Source organism: Octodon degus, unplaced genomic scaffold, assembly GCF_000260255.1.
Source record: "Octodon degus isolate 3935 unplaced genomic scaffold, OctDeg1.0 scaffold00045, whole genome shotgun sequence".
NCBI lineage: Eukaryota > Metazoa > Chordata > Mammalia > Rodentia > Octodontidae > Octodon > Octodon degus.
This window is the reverse complement of record NW_004524621.1, coordinates 5,083,337-5,104,738: the sequence shown is the minus strand read 5'-3', so window position 1 is coordinate 5,104,738 and position 21,402 is coordinate 5,083,337. Positions and strand designations below refer to the sequence as shown.

Genomic DNA, 21,402 nt, shown 5'->3' with positions numbered 1-21,402 from the left:
GGGGGACAGGAAGGGAGGAGCCACTGTGGGCGGGGCAAAGCGTGCAGGGGCCTTATGGGAAAGCCCTTGGTCTCAGGGCTAGCGGTGCGGACAAGACGGATCTTAAGTGCAGGTGGACAGGGATGCAGCTACACTGCTTCTGGAACTGCCTTCCCACTGGATGGCGCGCAGGGGCATTCACCGGATCTTTTAGCACACTTCAAGAGGCCGGAAAAGAGGACCTCACTGGCTGCTTCAGAAGGTGGCCAGCCTGCTGGGCCGCGTGTGCCCAAGCAAGGGGAACTCATGGCCACGCGTCTCTTACCACAATACATATTAGAATTTAAATACTGACCCTATCATGTGACTGCACCTCAGGCTCTGGAAATCTGTAGCCTGGGGTTAATTTGCTGCAATGCTCAGGAAAACAACCTGAGCCTGTTCTATGTGCATTCGTGCTTCAGTTCTGAGTGTCTATCATGACTACAGGAAATAAGCTCCGTAAGCAAGGCTAATTCTTTAAAAATGAACTGCTTCGGTATTCACATAATTAATACAATACCATAGACCTCTGCTGGACTGGGAAATCTTTCAGGAGAAGCATCTGAGGCCGTACTATTCTGGCTGTCATAGGTTGGTGCTACTGAAAACTGAGGGAGGATATGCAAAAAAAATAAAATGCTTGCAAGCTGCTGGCACATCTCAGGAGCTACACACACGATTTACTTCTGGGGTCAGCAGTTCTACTTACGGAAAACTATCCAGGGGAAAATGAACATGTCCACAAAGATCAATATCGGCGAAGTCACTGCAACGTTTTTCTAAGAGGAAGAAACCTGCCACTCCCAACAGCACTGCTGGGGTCTCCTGTTCCCACTCTCCTGTCTTCCTCTGCTCACTGCACAGGTGGCATTTGCGAGAGGCCCTCAGAGTGAGTGAACACAGGCAGGAGAGGTCTCCTGCCCTGTCACTGTTCCTCTCCCATGGCCATCTGAGGCTGTAGGAGACCCTTGGTGAGAATGGCAGGACTGTCCGTACGATCTCAGAAGATCAAATCCCTGAAGACTTTAGCAAGCCAGGGGAAAAGGATAACAGTCTGGTATTCATGACAATGTGGGTGAGATGAAGGGCATCATGTTAAATGAAATGGCCAGGACCTAAAAGAATATCCTAGGGCCCAGGGCAATGGCATAGGCTTGTCATCCCAGCTACTCAGAAGGCTGAGGCAGGAAGACTGCAAGTCTGTAGCCAGCTTTTGTACGTTAGTGAACTCCTGTCTCATAATAAAAAATAAAAAGGGTGTGGGATATAGCTCAGAGATAGAGCACTTGCCTAGCATGTGTAAGGCCCTGGGTTCCACCCCTAGTTCCATGAAAAAAAATTGTGTGATCTCACTAATATGTGGAATCCAAATGAGTTCTTCTGCTAGGAATACAGTAGGGCAGTGGTCATCCACAGAGTTGCGGAGAGGTGAGGGAGAGTTTGGTCAGTGAGTGTAACTAGGAGGAATAAATGCTGGTGTGCAGCGCAGCAGGGGGACTACGTGAGCAACAAGTTACTGAACATTTCAAAGTTGTGAAGTGAGAAGGTTTTGAGTGTTCTGCCCCAAAGAAATGATCAATACTTAAGACAAGTTATGGTAGTTACTCAAAGCTGGTCATTTCACAGTGTTTGTATGAAAGGAAACGCCACACTGCAGTCCATGCATAGGGACAACAGGTACAAGGGTGCAATTATGTGTCAGCCAAACGCAAAAGATAAAGAATAAAATGCTAGGTCCAAGCTGTCTCCATCCTGAGAAGAAATGAAGAAGAGAAAAGCTTTCTGAAACTAGCTTGCCAAACTCAATTTTAACCAAAGCAAGAGATACTTAAGTGAGCTTATTGGTGTAGTAAATGAACTTTATACAGGCATTAAGAAATAAAATGAAACATCTGTATTCACTGACACTGAAGGAACATTCACAGCATATTGTTGCCTGAAAAACAGAGTGTAAGCCAGGATCAACCACATGATCAAATTAAAAAAATATTTCTATGTGTAATTATAAATATATCATTTGGGAGGAGAGACCTGAAAGGCCAGACAAAACATATTTCTAGTGATCATCTTTGGTTAACTTTCATTTTAGTAGCTGGAGAATAAACTTCAAAGTTTTAATTTGTTCTTTGATAATTTGATATTGCATACGAAATTTAAAACTGGCAGAGTTGCTGTGACTTAGCTTCCGCCTCAATGATGGACCAAGGTAAAGTGCTTGTGCCACCACGGCCAAGGGTGATGCAGTCAGCACAAAACTCCTCCACATCAATGAGACAGGCAGACAAGTGTGCAAGGGACACTGACTCTTCAGAGAAAAGGACAAGCTCTGTAAACATAGGGTGAAACATTTCAATGCCGTGAAATACGTGAGTGGAAATGGGAAGCCTTTGCCACCTAGCAGAGAGGGCAGGCTACAATAAGAGCCTTTCTCTTGTGGGGCAGGGTGTGGTGCACACCCCCTCATGGTGCTGGGGACCAAGGCGCCCTCTGCCAGGACAGAGCCTGAGCCCCACAAGTGGTGGAGCAAGCATGCTGCTGCAGCTCTCCCTGAAAAGTGAATATGTGAACTTTCTCCTCACAGAGCCACAGAAGTGTCCACTGTGGAGGTGTCCACTGTGGGGAGGTGTCCACTATGGAGGTGTCCACTGTGGAGGCAGTTACAGGGACAAAGCACGCGGGACAGCCTGGGGGAGAGAAGGGCATACCACTTGACAGACTTTCAAACCAGTTTGGAGAAGATGTGTGTTGTGGAAAATGTTCTTAATGTTCCATATGCCAAGGACATAAGCTATATGAAACATGCAGCTGATCCACTTCCGCAACACACAGCTTCAAGGATGGCCTAAGAGGAAAAGCCCAAGACACACTGACGGGCTGGTTAGCTCATAGTCTGGCTCTCCACTGTTTGGAAAATACATTGATGAATTAAGGCACGTGAAAGCAGAGGATGTCCTTATGCTTCCAAGAACCCAGGAGGACCTGATGAGGTCATGGTGTCTTCCAGGGCCCACTCCGGTGTCCACAGGGTCCCCAACATGTAGCTGGAGTGATGCAGTGTTTGCTCACAGTAGGAGCCACATGGGGAAAGTGCTGTGGCCCAGGAGAGCAGGAGTTTGTGAGGAGTCAGGCCAGGATATTGGCCACTCAGGACGGCCTTGAGGGGGGCATCCAAGGAGACAGCAGGCACACCATACATGTAGGGCAGTGGTGGCTAGCTTATGGCATACCTGCAGCAGACTGTCTATGTTATTGGGAGGACTAAAACGTTCGCTATCAGTGCTCTAAGGAAAACAGTAAATGTTTGAAAAATCAATGGTTTTATGTTTTAACTTTAAAAGCCATGTAATCTCATAATTCTAAACACAAAGAAAGCAAGTTTCTACCAATGAGCAGTTCTGGCATTTCCCACTGCACCTCTCCGTCCATGTCTGGGCTTACAGGGGTCTGAAGGCTGACCATAGCAGTCTCACCCAGGTAGATGGGGCAGTCTTCTCCCAGGTGTGTAAAGGGCCTGCCCCAGCAGGCCTCCTGACCCATCCTGTTCTCCCCGAGGACCTTCAGAGGGCATGATCACAGTGCACCACTACCACGCTTGAGGGAGGGACGGGTGGAGACAGGAACAGTACATCCTCTTGCTGGACACAAATCCCAAAGGACCAGGGGCCTTTGGAACAACACACAATTGGTAGATAACAAGCAAACCAATCACTTCCTACCTTTAGAGAATTTCCACACGATGGTGGGTACAGGGTAGCCCTCAGCCGAGCAATTGAGTATGACAGCCTTGCCGTATATCCCATCCTGGTCCCGTGGCTGAACCACGAACTTGGGAGGAACTGAAAGGAAAAAGTAGTGGTCATTCAGACACAATCACAGGCCAGTACGAGTATGATTTTATGAACCTACTTAAATTTGCAACTGAATACGAATATTGTGTTACATAGAGGGAAAACACAACTGGTTTTGAAGTTTGGAACAAAAGGGAGATGTGAGATTAATGCTGGAAATTTTTCTTCCATGTATATCAGTGAGCTTCTGCAGAGAGGAATTACTTTGTACCAGAGAAACCTGGTTATTTAAGTGTAGGATTTTAACCACACCAAGGGAATTTGGCCTTCTGCTTTTGAATTGTGCTACTGAAGATCTTCAGGAATTCATTCTGTGGAAATGAGAACCACAGTCACCAGTAAAAGAAGAGCTGGAACATGTTTATTCCTCAGTAGTAAGCTTCGAGGATGAGTGTCCCCCTTAGGCGTGAACTGTTCAGGGCAGCCTGTAGCTATGAGAGAGTTAATCATACTCCTCGATGGCAATGCAGAGCACTCCTCTGAACTTTGCCCTGAAATCTCCTGAAGCTGGCTCACCTGTATTCCTGAGCGTAGCACATTTTGGGGCCAAAGTAGAGCTGTAGAGGCCAGTTGAAGAGAGGTAGCATAAATTCTTAAGAGTTCACTAATTAAAAATGGAAAAAGTAGGTGACTATCTGGTAAATTTTGAGAGGAACAGGAAGGATCCACCCTTTCCTAATTCATACACATGTATTGTACTTATTGTATACCTGTCAAGGGTATACTGCCTCCAGATAAGCTATGGTGATTTTAATAGTCATTTAATCTTTTCTTAAAGAAAAGGTTCACATTCTTCTAGGAAAGGTGGCATCTGAAAGGGTCACATTCCCTGAATATTTCCCTAGAGGTGAATGATTCATGAATCTCACTTGCCATGTGATACAGACATGTGGGCTGAAGACAGGTAGCCCCCCAGCCACCACACCTTGGCCTGAGAAGAGAGGATCTCGATTGCCCAGGGGCTTAGGAGTAGGTGGAAATGACACAAGCTACAGTGTAGACTATTTTGGCTCTGACATGCTGAGGAGGAAGGATGATGCCAGGACACAGGAAGTGGCTGGGGCTGGAACTCACAGTCAAGCCTCTAGAGAGGGAATATCTGCTGTGAATTTCCTGGTGCAGCTTTTTGTAGAAAGCACTATCCTGGGATGGGTGAGAGGGAGTTGTGGTTAAAACCATGCAACTTGATTTGGGCTCCAGCTCCTTTTATTAATTAATTTTTTTTAGACAGGGTCTTGCTATATAGTTAAGATTGGTCTTTACTTGAGTGTGCAGCCCACACCGGCCTTGAACTTATGATAATCCTCCAGCCTCACCTCCCAAGTGCTGGGACTACAGGCATGTGCCACCATGTCTGGCTCTGATACTTTTTGTCAGGCAATGTGTGCAAGCTAGAAAATGTCTTCTGGTTTGCATCTTTTATGGCACTGTGACCTATCCTTTCCTTGAAATCTTTTGAACAGTGGAAAGGCCATTTTGTTGCATTTCTCCATTCTTGTTTTTGAAGGAACAAAATCCCAAGCCCTATACCTGGCTTGTATTGACCTTTTACATTTCAATTAAAGATTGTTAAACATAAAAAACAGTGTCTGCTGGCCTGTTTCCTTATATGCAAATTGGGAATCATTACAGTAACCATTTCATAGGACTGTTACGGGGCTCTAACAAATTAAGTTTGAAAAGTCCTCAGAACAGTGGCTGGAACACGTAATGTGCTGTAGGAACAATGAGTACTTTAGTAAATGCAGGCTATGCCCAGCCCTGACACATCTTCGTGGATGCAGACCTCAGCTTGCTGGGATATTGCTTAAGTAGTAAGCAAATTCCCCTTGTGGTCCTGTATCTTGAGACAAATATAGTCAATGAAATGCAAATACATTTGAAATAAGATAATAACGGCTGGCTTTCAAATATTGAGGAAATTCTTTCTAGGAAAAATGCTGGGGATTATATAGAGCAAAATTTTCTAATAAAAATCATTCATCAACTTCTAAGGTTGATTAGAATGTTTCAGTATCATGAAACATTCTAGAATCATTATCCCCAGGACAAAAGGTGAATCTGTGGCCATCTACATCTTAACTTCTATGCCTTAAATTCTGCTAAAAGCAAGAAATCCCTTGCCAAATAGACAGAGTAACTAATCTTTTGCCTTTCCTCTGGAACAATGTCCAATTATAATAGTCCTGTGACTCCCCTCTTAATTTGGCTCAAGTTCAAAGAAATGTTATATAAAAACTTATCAAAGAGGTTGATCTAGAAAAATTCATTAATACTTTGCAGATATAAGGTAGTTACAGATGGAAATAGTCCCAAGATGAGTACAGTAATTCTAGTCTCATCACTGAAGTGTCTAGACACTGGGAGGAGTGGTCTGTAGGTTCCCTGGGCCCACTCCCTTGCTCTCCCCAGCGACCCACACTGTGCTAGGTTAACATAAAAACCTAAGAAAGGTTTTTATAAATAGGTATCTGCATTTTTACTTCAGGGAGAATAGTGAATAACCCAATTATAAGCTCACATATCACACCACTGAGGAAAATGTTACATATTAGTAAATTCACGAATAAACCAAACCCTGACATTTTCCATAAAGAAAAATAGGGAGCTCTAGATTATATATGTTTCTTTCACAAACTGATAGAAGCCTGTCATAAGTATAATATTCGGTACCCAAGTGGTGTCTCTCCAGGTACCAGCAAGTAAGTAGGTCCCTCTCAGGAAAGTGACCTTGGGGGTCACATTGAGAATTCTTATCCTGGGTCATCCAGGGAATTGTGCTGGGAAGGCCTGCAACCAGCTCCATGCCAGCCACCCCCCATCGCAAAATGCTGTGTTCAGTTTTTCCTAGTGAGAATTTGTCCCAGCAGCTGCCCTGGAAAGGTACATTGGAATCTAAACAAATTTTCTTTGCTTCTCACCAACCAAACATGAAGATAAAAGGCATTTGCTAGATGAATTGTGCATGCTACTGAACCTCACAAAGACCCTCTTAGCTTTGCTGTTTTTTTTTTTTTTTTTTTTTCGGAACCGGGGATTGAACTTAGGCCCTTGAGCTTGCCAGGGAAGCACTTATTCCACTGAGCCATCTCCCCAGCCCCTAGCTTTGGTGCTATTGTATGAATAAAATAACTGATGTAAGAGACAGTAGGAAATTTGCCCAGGGTCACACAGGGTCTGACCTAGGGAAAGATGCAGAAGAACCTCTGTCCTCTTTTTCCTGCCATTAGATGGGGACAACTGTGAGCTGATTCAACTGAGAGACCCTGGAGAAGAGCTGCAGCATTTCTACTTTACAGAGGAAGAAAAGGAGACCTCGAGGAACGAGAGTGGCCCCAAAGTCGTGAGAATGGGCCAGAAGAACTGAGGATGTTCTCTTCATGTTTAAAGTTTGTTTGCACCTTCTGTTTATTCTAATGGCAGCTTATCCTAACTCCAGCTTCCGTATCGAGGCCACTGGAACTCTCCCCCTCCATGAATCCCGAGGAAGTGTCAGGAATTCACCCAAACCAGGGCTGAATTTGCTCCTGTAATTAACAGTCTGTCATTCTGAGACCCCCCAAGCTGCTCTCCCTGAGACAGGCAATTTCAGGATCGTCAAACTCATTTCACTCCACTTCTCCGTTTCCCAAGCTCTGTGCCACACTAGAGCCTTGAGCACTGCCGAGAAAGGCGCTTCTCTGTTCCAGTTGAACCTGCAGTTATTTGCTGATGTTTCTGGCTGTGTTCATGTGGATTTTATTTTGCCAAGTCTGTATTTGCACTTTTTCATGACGTGGGAGACAGGAACATCATGGCAGCTGGCTCTAAGCGAACCTGAGGCAGGAAGTGGGTGTTCAGCAAAATGCCAAGGCTGGGTCCCCCGCATTGGAAGCCCATCACAGGCTGGGCCAGGTGCTCCCCCGGGGCAAAGGTGTGCTGTGGAGGTCCTCACCCAGTACCTTCTCACAGGGGCATCAAAGGTCACAAAGACCCTTCGAATGCCCCCGGCTGTGCCCGTACTGCAGTGGTACTTCACTCTGGTGCCGTGCTTTTCATGTGCATGGGGACACTCTACTCTCAGACCTCTGAGCCCTTTCTGACCCTTTATCCCAGCATATGACTCACCCTGCTGTAGACTCTCTGATCCTTCTGTTTTAATCCCCTCCCAGGTCCGCATGACCCTCAGACCTCTTTCTTAGGGGACAGAAGACACAGATGGAAGCAGCACAAGCTGAGTGCCTCTTCTGCTGCTGCTTCCTCTGTGGCTCCACCCTTCCACGCACAGGTAAGTTGTGCCATCTGCTCTCCTGACCTGCTTCCCTGCAGTGCCAGACCTTGTAGACCTGCTGTCCCCATTCCTGCCTTCTCATCTCTAGGCTCTATTTCCCAATTCTTAGAATTCCTCCATCTCTACTCCTTCCTGCCTGCTTCATGCAGCCTCTAAGGCAGGTGGTTCTTCTTTCTTCTTTGGCTGAAGACAGCCAAGCTGAAGACAGCTTGTCACACCATAGGTGAGTTGTCACCTGTCTCCCTGTCCCACTAAATTGGGAGGAAATGAGGCCTCCTTTTACCCGGGACTCTTCTAGGAGATGGCAGCAGGGAGTGTGCACTCAATGCACTGGTTCTTGGGTCGGGGGACCTAGGGGAGGTGAAGGAAGGCATAACATCGAGTACTCATCAGAGAGCAGGTATAAAAGAACATCTATATTTGTAACTGCCTATTGATCTTTTAAAGAGCTAAATCTTGATGAATTCTTTTCCTAGCCCTTGGAGCACTAGAAAATACTGAACTCATCATTAGAAAGTTGTTGAGTAAACAAAATAAAGATTGCTACAGCTAAAGACTTTAGAAAGAGGAGATGCAGACATAATATCCTGCCCACAAACACTATTAGAACAAGTCTCTATTCATTGAATTAAGAGAATGCAGCTGCATATCTATCCTAACTATTTTGAATATACAGATACAAAATGGTCGTTCATTTGTATCCCCCTTTTTTGTTTAGTTTGCAATGAATGACCACTAAGACAACAATATGCAATGTATTAATTATTGAAACTGTGCTAGTAATCGAGTTTGAAACTGTCTCATTGCTACTTGTTTCTCAATAAAATTATTTAAAAAAGAAAAAGAAAGAAAGAGGAGATGCCTTAGTGGAGCTGCAAGAGTGTCCTCCAGTTCTCATCCAGTTCATTCAGACATAATATCCTGCCATAATATTCAGTCATTGTCTCACCGACTGAAAGGTGGAGAACAGGCCCAAGGAACGCTGCTGTGACACTGCGCTGGAGACTTAAAGGGGACTGACTCTCTGAAGTCAGAACAGCGACCTGCATGCAATCTCTACAACATGAGCTGCTCCACCGTACAGCTTTGTGTTCAACTTTAGTAATACAGCTAGGCCACCAGGTTTGTTCTACCTTTAAAAATTGCTTTTTTAAAGGCCCTTGTCATTTCCCTATAAGTTTTAGAAAAAATTGAATTTTTATAACAAAACTTGCTCAGTTTTTGATTAGTATTGTTCAGTTTTTCAATGATTTTTCAATATTGAGTGTTTAGGAGGTATCGGATAGATAAACAGGAAGTAGGAAGAAGTTCACAGAACTCCCCAAATTAGCTATTTCATTATTTTCAAAATATTTTGCTATGTATGGTAAATTGTTTCATTTATACCACTACTTTTTATTACTGGAAATAAAATTTTATATTAGTACCTGTTTGCTTCTTCTGTGTAACAGTCCTGTTTTCATTTGTGCCTGAGTAGCTTCCTTTTAGATTATGATAATGCACAGTGCATTGGCTCCTTGGGACAGCTTGTGTCTGGACATCCCTCAAAGTCTCATGCTGTCACAGGCAGGGCACTGGGGGGTGTCTGGATCAAGGGTGTGTGCTGCTGAGGCCAAGGGTGTGATGCTGGGATTGGTCTATGGAATGATGCTAGGATTAAGGGTGCACTACCCTGGGTGTCAGTGCTGCCTGGCCTAAGGCCTGTAGCCTGGATAAGAAGTAAGGAACAGAAAGAAGGGTGCTGTGTTGCTTGCTACTCATTTGCTACTTCACTGCTTTGTTGTCTTCTGTCCACCATGAACAATTTTTCCTCTGCCATGCCACCCTTCCTTGGAGCTATCAAATTATCTTGAAACCCCTGGAAACTGTGAGCTACAATAAAACTGGGGAGATAGCTCAGTGGAATAAGTGCTTGCCTGGCACTTATTCGATCCCTGGTACCACCAAAAAAAAATTACTAGCAAAAGACACAATACTGTTACTCCCCCTCACTTCAAACACACTTGTCCCATTGGTCTGGCCATGACAGCGCAACTAAAGATCCTCATGGACGAGTACCCCAGAGCTGCTTCAGAAAGCTGCAAGCAAGACAGAATAGGTGTGTTCTAAGGATCAAGTGGTATGCTTTGAGGGGATGAATGGAAGGGTGCCTTTCACTGTAAAAATTTTTGTTTAAACATTAACCATATTTTTCAGTTATTTCATATCGTATGCTAAATTTATCCCTATGCATGATATTTGGAAGAGTATCTTTTCATTTTCCAGTTGTTTTCACTGATATATAGAAATAAAATTAATTTCAGTGTATTCACTTTTTGTCCTGAGTGTGCTACCTTTGATCATTATGCAGTATACAAACACTGATGAGGGCTGGCCGGATAGCTCAGGGGACTAAAGCGCTTGTTAGGCAGAGCACAGCAGCTGGGGTTTGATCCCTGGCATGCTGAGCTGGCCCCGCCCCCAGGGCGTGCTGAGACTGCGATGGAGACTGGGTATGGTGGTGTGGGCCTGTAATCCCAGTGGTTGGGAGGCTGAAAACAGGAGAATCACTACAAGTCTGATCTACGTAGTGAGTCCCTGTAAGCCCTGTAAAGCCTGTACTAGATATATTAAAAAAAATACTGGTAGATAGTGACAGATTTGACAATTTTTCTCTCCTTACTCTTCTCATCTGCAAATGAAAGGACATTTTTGCCTTGCTTTGCAAATTTTTTTTTTAATTTTAAAATTTTATTATTTTTTCTGTATTTTTTTAGGGAAGGGTGAATAGGCTATTCAGGTTCTCACTACTAGATCAGACTCATAGCGATCTGCCTATTTACAGCCTCCCAAGAGCTGGGATTACAGGCACATGCCACTATGCCCAGTCTCAATTGCTATCTCAGCATGACCTAGGGGTAGGGTTGGCACAGCAATCCCAGGGATCAAACCCCCAGCCCTGAGCCTGCTTGCAGGGGCTTTAATCCACAAAGCTATTTGGCCAGCCATTCCTTTGCAAAAGTAATACTTTGCATTGTTTTTCTTGCTTATGTAGAAACCTACAAGAAAACTGTGTATAAGTCATCAGCCCAAAGGTGGGTATTCCAGTCAGGGATCTCAATAGAACAAAGCGCCATGTATCACACAAGGGACCTTGCATTATCTTGCAGTTGTTTTCTTCTACTAATTTATACAAACCCTTTAAAATCAGGTATGAATGTTGAACTCTGGCCAATTCTGCTGATTTAGTTTATTTATGTCTGTAGATTTTCAGCTTTACTCTGTGAAGACAGTGGTTTCTATTGATTGAGTTTTAAATGTTAAATCAAACTTGTATCTCTTTGAGAAAGGCCACTTTCTTTCGATGTTTTTCCCATTCTGTATACTGCCAATTCATCATGTTAACATTTTGTTAAATATTTTTGCATCTCTATTCACAAGAAGTAAATTTGTGTCTCTCTCTGTCTCTAAATAAACTGTGACTGATGTCAAAGAAATGTCTTTAGAGCCTACTTCTATTTGCATTTTAGAGAACAACTGCCGAGCTTTAACTCTTTACAATAGTGGGTGGTTACAAATGTATTCTTTCATATTCACTCATAAATGACTACATTTTTCCCTGTTATTCAGATGGTTGATATAGCTGCTCAGATCTCTATGTATACTGATTTTTCTATTTATTTTATACATTATTGAGAAAGGTGTCATAATTTGGGGTTACAATACAATACAGTGAACATATTTTATAAGATTATTTATAATAGCCACTCAAAGACTCATATACAGAAATGGAGTGGAGGAAATCTATTCATACACTTAAGACCAAACCATCCAGCTGAAGGCCTGGATCCCACAGCAGCGTCCTGCAAGAGTCCAGTTGAAGACCTAGAACCTATAACAATGCCTCCCACAAATCCAGTTGGAGCACTAGAGCCCATAGCAACATTTCGTGCAGGCCTGTTTTGCAGATCTGCACTGGCAAGGCCCAAAGGTCAGTGGCAGAAGCTAGAAGGTCTGTGCCAGGGGAATGAAGTATTTGTTCTAGCAAAGAGATCTGAACAGGAGCCAGGAAGTGATGCTCAAGGTAAGAACCAGCGCTCCGCCTAAATGTATCACAGTCATCCTCAGCGTAGTGAGGTCCTGAGCTCCTCTGAAGATGAGAACAGCCAAGCTCTTATCAGGAAAGCCAATGAGATGAGCTTCTCCAGGAGACTGAGCAGTGCACCATCTTCCCATTTGGAGCCAGGGAGCAATGCTGAAGATGAGGATCAGAGCTCCCCCAGATGAACTGCAGCCATCCTCAGTGACAATGAGGCCCTGAACTCCTCCTCTGACAAGCACAGTCGAGATCACCAGGAAAGCCAGCATGACAAGGTCCCCCAGAAGAATAGCCCAGGAGAACCAGCAGCTTCCAACAGCTCCCCCACCACTCCACTGCCTTCTTCAGTTCTGCCTCTTATGCTACACCGGCAACCATCCTCTTACACCCGGCACCACGCTGGTTCCGTTCAGCTGGGTGCTACAAACTGACCACCAGTTGTCAATCCACCACAAAAGGAGTGTTGCACTTTCCACTTTTCACAGCTTATTTGTCTTTTTCCCTTTGGTTTCACTAGATTTTCTGTCATATGTTTTGAAGTTCCATTGTTGGCTACATCCCCACATCGAAGGTTGATTTCTTCTTGATGAACTGACAGTTTCTTCATTACAACACGTCCTTGTGTGTTCACCGCAACCCTTACTTGATTTGAGGTCTATTTTGTCTAATATTGACATATCCTATCAAGATTTTGATAGTTCACATTATTTTTTATTCAACCGATTTATAGTTTCATAATGTCATCACATTATTTAAAGTGAGCTTTAGATAGACAGCCAGTACTTGAATCAAATGTTTGGATCAGTCTGGAAATGTTTCACGCACAGAGATCATCTGCACTTAGTGCATGTATTGATATGATTGTGTTTAGATTTACTGGCTACCCATTTGCTCTTTATTTCTCCACTTCCCCTTTATTACCTTCTTTCCCTTCTCCTAACATTTTTCTGATCAAATTAAGTATAGTTTGTTGTTCTGATTTATGCCTTCTACAGCAATAATAGCTGTACTTCTTGATTTTAGATTTTGCTTATGGTTCTAGAGTTTCAGTGTTCATACTCAACACATAATGTCTGTGTGCAAATAACTTACATCACTTTATGTATCACTTTAAAATCATCTTACAATAATAATACCCACTGTTTCCTTCCCGTCCTTTGTGCCGCTGCTGCTGCACATTTTATTTTGCATGCTATGAATCCTTATAAGTTGTCACTGCTTTGATACATATTTTTAAAAGTCATAAAAGTGAAAACTAAATATGTTCAATGTCTAAAAAATAATTTATCATAGCAAGGGATCTTTATTACTCTTGCAGATCAAAATTTCCATCTGAAATAATTTTGTTTTAATTTGCTAAAAATTCCTGAACTATATTGTAGCAAAAGCTCAATACAGAGTAATGTCTCACATTTTGTTCGCCTGAAGACGCCACTGTTTCTTCTTCCCATTTGAAGACCTATGATGCTACTAGCTTCTTATGGACTGCTTTGATGAGAAGTTTTGCCCCTGCCTTTTGGTACATTAAAGGTGGCATTCTATTCTCTCTCAGTTGGCACTGTATCTCATGAGTGACCTGAAGTTTTCAGAGTTTGTTTTCCTAGATACAGCCAGTCTCATTTATCTAGGTGCCTGCAATATTTTCTCTGCTTCATTGATTCTGATATGCCATGGGGCAGCTTTCTATGTGTTTGCTCTTCTTGGGTTCTTCTGAGCTTTCTAATCATATGTCATATATGATTATACACACACACACACACACACATATATTATACATATATATCAGAGACATGTATTTAGATATTGAGATATCATAAGTTTAATAAAAGCTACCTTTGGCCTCTACAATTATAAGTGATGCTCAAAGTCATGGCCATTCCCTTCTAGACATTTATAGTTTTTCTTTTCCTGAAGTGTGTATATGTTGTGCTCTGTCTATCTATCTATCTATCTATCTATCTATCTATCTATCTATATCTTCCTTCTTTCCTTTCTTCCTTCTTTCCTTCCCTCCTTCTTTTCTTCCACCCAATTTCTGTTTTCTGAACTGAAATTTGGGTATTTCTCTTGCCCTCTGATTTCAAATGCAGGGATTGTTTTGTAACAATCCCTTGTTTTGTAATATTCAATCTCCTATTAAATATACCTAGCAAGTTTCTTGTGTGAAGTAGCCTATTTTGCAGATATACAGTTTTTTTTCACCCTTCTAGGAAACACCGTCCTTTTCTCTTCTGGATTCTCCATCTACTTATACAGTGCATACATCTTTTCCTTCCCATCCTGGAAACTGTTCCTGACAGCTGTGTCCACACCTTGCCCTGTCAATATCTCCATCTCTGCATCCACAAGTCTGTTTGTGCTGCTTCTGTCCCCATTTTCTTAGGGTTCACAGTTTGCTTGCCTCCTCCCTTCTGGATAATACTTTACATTATGTGGGTCATTGTGGATATGCTTGCTATTGAGAGCCTGAATTTTATCCTTTTTTTGTTTCTGAGTGAATTTGATTTTTGCAGACAATTGGATTGTGGTGGAGAAGCTTCATCCTGTCAAGATCTCCTACCTAGGCTGTGTAGGCTGGCCTGGAGCAGCCCTAACTGCAAGGTAGATCTGTCCACTCTTGGTGCCAGCCCCTGTGTGAGTTCAGCTGAGCCATGCTGTCTTCCCCATTCTAGCTCATTAGAATCCCAGCATTTTAAATCCAGGTATAACCCCCACTGGATCCCATCGATGGTTCAGTACCATAAAGAACCCTGTGCAGATTTATGAAGAGCTTTCTCTGAGTGGCTCCCCAATCTCCTGGACCCTGGTCACAATGTCCAGTGTTCTCAGCAGCTCTAAGTTCCCACCTCTGCTTTCCCCACCCAGCAGTACCACAACCATTTGGGTCCACATTCCTTTGCTCTGGCTTAGAAAGAGGCCTGGCAGAAGTCTGGGGTTTATATGAGGCTCTGCTCCCACTCCTGGCCTCCCTGAAGGGCCACATGGTCTGGAGACAGTTCTTTATGTACTTTTGTCTAATTTCATTGTTGTTTGTGGCAGGAGGATGAACCCAATACCTGCTACCTAGTGATGGGCCTGTCTGACATATTTATGTTTATTGTTTTACTTGACCCCAAATAAAATCCTATCATTTCCAGTCATTGCTCTTGCTTCTGCCTTTCAGAATGTGCAGCATGGCATTAGTTACTGCTTCTGACATCTTTTACTGCTGCGAAGCATCTAATATTCCTCTCCTCCTCTAGTGGGCTGGGGCATGTTTGGTTCCAGTGATGAAAAGCTGACCAGCACAAAAACGCACCACAGATTCCACTGCTGCTCATTACCTTGGGCATTACCGCCTTCGTCACGGGTGCGCTTATCTTGCCTGTACTTCTGAAATGGCTTTGGAGCTGCTACCCCTGCCTTGTGGCCCAGCTCACTCTGTCACAGAGCTGCTAGTGTGATAATTAAAAAGATAAGTCAGGCCATGTCACCGCTTCACTTAGAGTTGCCAGTGTCCTCTCTCTACATGGAAGAAGACAACTTCTATAATAACTGCACACTGCAATCATTTGAGGAGCCAGGACTTAAAGTGAGCTCATTTCAGCATGAACTTGGGGATTTTATAAATTATGGATGCTCAGGTGTCACCTCCAGAGACTGTTGCTCAGTCACTGTGGGCCGAAACTGGACATCAGAATTTCTTTTCAGCTGCCCCCGTACTTCCAGTGTGCAGCAGAATTTGAGTACTCCTAACCAGAGGTGTGGGGGAAGTACTGAGAAAAGGAAATAACACAACACACACACACACACACACACACACACACACACACACACACCCCACAAAGACCACCAGTCCACGCCATCTTGGCCCTGCCAGCTTCCCAGTCACCATGGTCCCCTCTGAAGCACAGCTCCTCTCTCAGGACTGTGGCTCTGACCAATGCTGCGTCTACAGTACCTTGGATGGATGCTGCATTCAACGAACCATCACAGGGCGCTTTCCTAGGCTCCATTTCAATTCCTTCCCCTTTGTCTCAGTCAGAAAAGCCGGCTTTCTTTTTCTCCAAGGAAAAATGATGAGAAGAACATCCACGTACATTTTTATCTATCATTCGTGTTCCCTGGCCTGGATCCTTCAGAGCAGATTATAATGAGAACAGGCTGACGAATGTCTTGCCCTTGGAAAGCAGGGCTAGGAGTCCCTTCTGCTTCTAAGAAAACACTTTGAAAACAGATGAGCTTGGCTCTCATTTTTATCTTCCTACTAGTTAGACTACCTGGGTACAATCTTTTCTATAAAAAGTGTTACACCCTGCTTCATTCAAAAATGCTCAGGCAGCCAGAAGAAAGAAGCAAAGAAAAAACACACTTTAAAAACTCTGTCAACTTTCCTAAATATCAATTTTAGATATTGGTAAGAAATATTGAAATGTTCTGCATATAATAAATACAGTAAAGCAAGTGCTAACAGATCTTAGTTCTCAGGAAATACCAGGTTAGCTCAAAGGCCTATGACATGAATTAAATCCTACAGCCCCTCAATTTTCATTTATGCATCTCTTGGCTGCTGATTATGTGAAATATCAGATTTTAGGCACAGGAAACCGTGGTGTGGAATTTTAGGGACATTTGTGTGGATTTCTACAGGCCTGCTGTGTGAGAGGGGCACCGTGTGTCTGAGTGTGGCCCTCAGCGCAGTCTGAGCCGGGTGGCGGGAGCAGCACTGGGTCTCGGCGGCACAAGCCCCGCTCACCTCTCACGATGAGCTGGCTCTGGTGCTCCACGGCCGCCGCCTCGTTCCGGGCGATGCAGGTGTAGTTTCCGTTGTGCATCAGGGAGAGGTTAGAGATCCGCAGGGAGCTGGTGAAGTCGATGTTGTCGATGGTCACCCCGAGGCTTGCGGGGATGGGCCGGCCGTCCTTCTGCCAGGTGATGGTGATGGGCAGGTCCCCTGAGACCACCACGCATGGGATGAAGACCCGCTGCCCGATGGAGAATCTCGGAAACTCGAAAGGCTGAATGAACGGAGGGACTGAAAGAGAGAAGGACAAGTCGAAGTGAGGGAGGGAAGGGAACCGGGAATTGTGTCTGAGTCTGCTCTCCTCCTGAAAGAGCCACAGGGTGACTACCTCAGAGGTGGCAACCACCTCAGAGGTGGCTCCTCAGCAGCTCTGGGGGAGCAGGTGGCTGCTCCTGCTGTGCAGATTTTGTCCTTGTCTCCAAGGAAAAGCATGGCTTGATTTGAACATCAGCAAATATGATTAATTGCACTGAGTTCACGATTTTTCTAAATTCAAGAATCATTTTTTAATTAAGACATTACAGATTTTGCTCTGTAGCATAAATGAAAAGGGGGTTTAGGTTTGGAATTTCTTCCGAATCCCTTAAAAATGATGCATACAAGCGATTTTTCTCCTGGTTTGCTGTGAGTGGTAGGGCAGTCACTTCCCCACTCACTCATGTCATGCGTTTCTACCAGGGACACGCCAAACCATGAAGACACAGAATCTCCTGTCTTACTGCTGACATTGTTTTCTAGGCCTAATGGCACTGTGAAGCACACGTATCCTTATCAGGAAAACTGGCCTCTTTATTCTACACCCATCAATATTACATATTCGTGAGCAGGACCTCAAATTAAGAATGGCAGAGCAGGTTGTTGGAGCTATGGTGTGCTGTTCAGGGGGACACAGTCAGAGCCTGCAGCCCAGGCAGCTGGAGTCACCGCTCCCCTCAGCCTGGAGAGCTCTTTCCTGCATCTGTCAGCTCCTACTTGGGAACATTCTCCCTCAGCACCTTCCTTGATGGCAATGTCGGGAGTCAGCATTATCACTGGGTGAAGATGAGGCCAAGGAAGCCCAGGGGAAACCCTACCCATGTGCCATAGGTGAGTGCTTAAGTCCTATCAACTCCTGCCAGCCTCATGGAGCAGCTACTCCTAGGTTTCCTTCGGAGAGGAGACACTGAGACACAAAGGTAGTAGTTTGGCCTTGACTAACAACTAGTTAGCTATTCTAGGAGGGCTATCTGGCTAAATTCAGAGATTGCACTGCTGGTCTTTGTTGTGGTGATTTTTGGCATATATTTTTATTTTATTTTGTTTCTTTTTTGAGACAAGGTTTTACCATGCAGCTCAGACTGTCCTTGATCTCAATTTGTAGCTCAGGCTGGCCTCGAATTCAAAGTGATCATCCTGCCTCTGCCTCCCTAGTCCTGGAATTACAGATGTGTGCTACCACACCCAGCCTTGGCACATATTTTTTAATGAAAAATTTTATTTGTATGCAGGGAAATGGAAATGGCTATGGGTACAAAGATTTTTTTTTTTTTTTTTTTTTGCGGAACCAGGGATTGAACTCAGGCCCTTGTGCTTGCCAGGGAAGCACTTATTCCACTGAGCCATCTCCCCAGCCCACAGATCATATAAATCTTTTGCCTTTTACCAAGATTCTTAAGTAAGCAATAACCTAATGAAAATCAGCTGGGTGATTTTGCAAGACATTAAATGAAAGATGTCTTAGGGGTTGTTCCTTAATCCATTATGGATTCATTTCTTTTATCAACTCAAGGGAAATGTAGAAATCTAACAGGAAACCATATACCCACTTAATCATTCACTCACGGACTCACGCGCTATTTACTGGGCACCTGGCATGTGCCTGGCAGCCCTGCTATGTGGGACATGCAGTGGTGCCCACAGTGTGCCAGACTGTCCCAGCGCCACCCTCAGTCTAGACAGGCAGCAGAGAGCAGCCAGGTGCCATGGGCTACACTGGTAGTGAGCATTATTACTACTGCTCTGTCCTGCCCAAAAGCAGCGGGAGCTGGCACCCAGAGCGGCAAATCCTGCCAGAGCTGTGGGCGGCAGCTATTAATGAACAAATCTGTGTGCTTGCCTCCTTTCATTTCCTGTGGGCCTCGCACACAGAGCCTCTTTGTCGGGGTGCTCACGCACACTCTGGTGCTGGACGTGGGCTTGGGCTCTGACGTCTGGATGGCAGAACACTCTTCCACAGCTAGAACTTCGGAAGCAGACTGTCTGCCTTCATTCAGGCTGTGCTACTTGACAGAGTTACTAAACTTCCCCCGCCCTCGGTTTCCTTTTTGGTAAAGCAAAGTGTGTTGCCCTGGTCCTGAGAGTGAGAACTGGTGTCGCAAACTGGAGCAGGAACCTCAGTGAGGCTCACAGGCATTGCACATGCAGTTAGAAGCCAGAGCGAGGGAAAGGACTAACTTTAGCCACCAGAAACAAGAGTAAAAAGAAATATATAAGGTTTTACTTTCGGTTCCCAAAATTAGGCAAGCAATGCAGGTGCTTTCGAACACCCAATTAATAATAAGGCTGGGCCTGGAGAGATAGCTCAGTAGAATAAGCACTTGCCTGGTAAGCCCAGGGTCCTGAGTTCAATCCTTGGTACTGTAATAAATAATAATAATAATAATAATAATAATAATAATAATAATGCAGTGTAGGTATCAGCTGTCCATGACTGCCGAGTATAAGAATGTCCCCTTGCATTACAGAGAGAGGAAGGATTTGGGCACACCGTTTTTAGGCATAGAAGTGAGAAGTAGCTACAGAGGAAACAGAGTTAAAAGTAAAAAATAGTGAACTAAGATAAATTATAGTATAACTGAAACCAATTAGCATACATATTGAAATATTTTTAAAACAATGGAATTTGTAATTTGAGAAAGTATTGGAGCTTCTCCCCGACCCCTACATATCTATCTTCTATTTTGTTCTTATGTTTCTCATGTAAGAGAAATCATGTGAAATGTGAGCTTGTGTATCTGACTTATTTCATATAGATTTGTGGTATTGCCTGGCTGTTTCTTTTTCATAATGACCTTTATGGTTTGTCTGTGCTCTGAGAAACTACTTTGTAGACAGTGATACGCAGTGTAAAAACTATGCTTATTCTCTTTTTATTTGATTATGATTTTTTTTCCTTTTATTTTAGGACAGAGTCTACAGGGTCTCACTGTGTAGATCGGACTCATAGTGATCCTCCTGCTTACAACCTCCCAAGCGCTGGGATTACAGGCGCACCACCACGCCCAGTCTCAATTGCCGTCTCAGCATGCCCCCCTCCCCATGGGGTGCAGCTCAGCACGCTGGGGATCAAACTCCTGGCCCCTGTATCTGCCTAAGCAGGCACTTTAATCTGCTGAGCTATTTGGCCAGCCTGATTTTTTTCATAAGATAAAACCAAAATTTAACATTCTCTTAATTTAATGAATAGAGGGATTTATTCTAATAGTGTTTGTAAATAGCATATCATGTCTGCATCTTGCACAGCAAATAACCACTAGGAAGAATGCTTGCAATGTGTTAATTATTGGAACTGTCCTACCAATTTGATATGAAACTGTCTCATTGCTATTTGTTTCTCAATAAAATTATGGAAAAAGTTTTTTAAAAGAACAAGCACAAGAAAAACCGAACTATGGCTTCTGTAACTCTGCAATGTTCACCTTTCATTGGTGTGTGTGATTACGAGGAATATAACTGCTGCCATGGAAACAGATTCTGGAAACTCAGCCAAAGAGAGCACTGCTGGAAACAAAAAGCACGGCTGCCTGCAAGAACGCGGACGTCGCCAGCTGATGAGCGCGCAGCACTCCGAGCGCCACTCTGCTCTGCACACCGTATTTCACGCCATCATGCCGCCCTCCGCTATCTCATGCTGTGTCACAGCCAGCTGCCGAGGCTCTGGTGTGTGGCCGGGGCTCGCATCAGCCCTGGTGCGGTGAAGAGCCTGCGGGGCACTCGGATCCAGCACTGCGGCCGCTGCCCGCGAAGCTGCCTTTCTTGAAATGAAGCAGAACCAACAGCGAATGTAGCTGAGAATGCACTGGAAGCTGTGGTTCACATATGGACCACTTCATGGTTTACTCTGTCACTTAGGGTTATGTACTCACTGCCTCAAATGTCACTCAAACAGGTGTCATTTCAAGCAACTGATTCTTGTATTGAGTAAATTTAATTGAATTGTTGCTTTTATATTTCCTGTTCTATTTTCTTATAAAAACTAGTGAAAAACATGTAATTTTTGATCATCCTGTGTTTAAATAATTGGACTAGTAAGTGGTTAAAAGGAAAATATAAATATTTAGAGGCTGGGAGATGGCTTAATAGAATAAGTGCTTGCCTGGCAAGCGCAAGGGCCTGAGTTCAATCCCTGGTTCCGCAAAAAAAA

The 21,402-nt window shown here is 44.1% G+C and overlaps 1 protein-coding gene across 1 annotated transcript in view; it reads right to left on the bottom strand.

Annotated features, from left to right (window-relative positions):
* Dscam (DS cell adhesion molecule) overlaps positions 1–21,402 on the bottom strand; it is a 643,291-nt gene that overhangs the window by 223,102 nt on the left and 398,787 nt on the right. Inside the window, exons 9-10 of the mRNA XM_004631794.1 lie at positions 16,953–17,231; positions 3,738–3,857 (exon numbers count right to left, since the gene is read on the bottom strand). Coding sequence (XP_004631851.1) covers positions 3,738–3,857; positions 16,953–17,231 — 399 coding nt within the window. The remainder of the gene's footprint in view (positions 1–3,737; positions 3,858–16,952; positions 17,232–21,402) is intronic.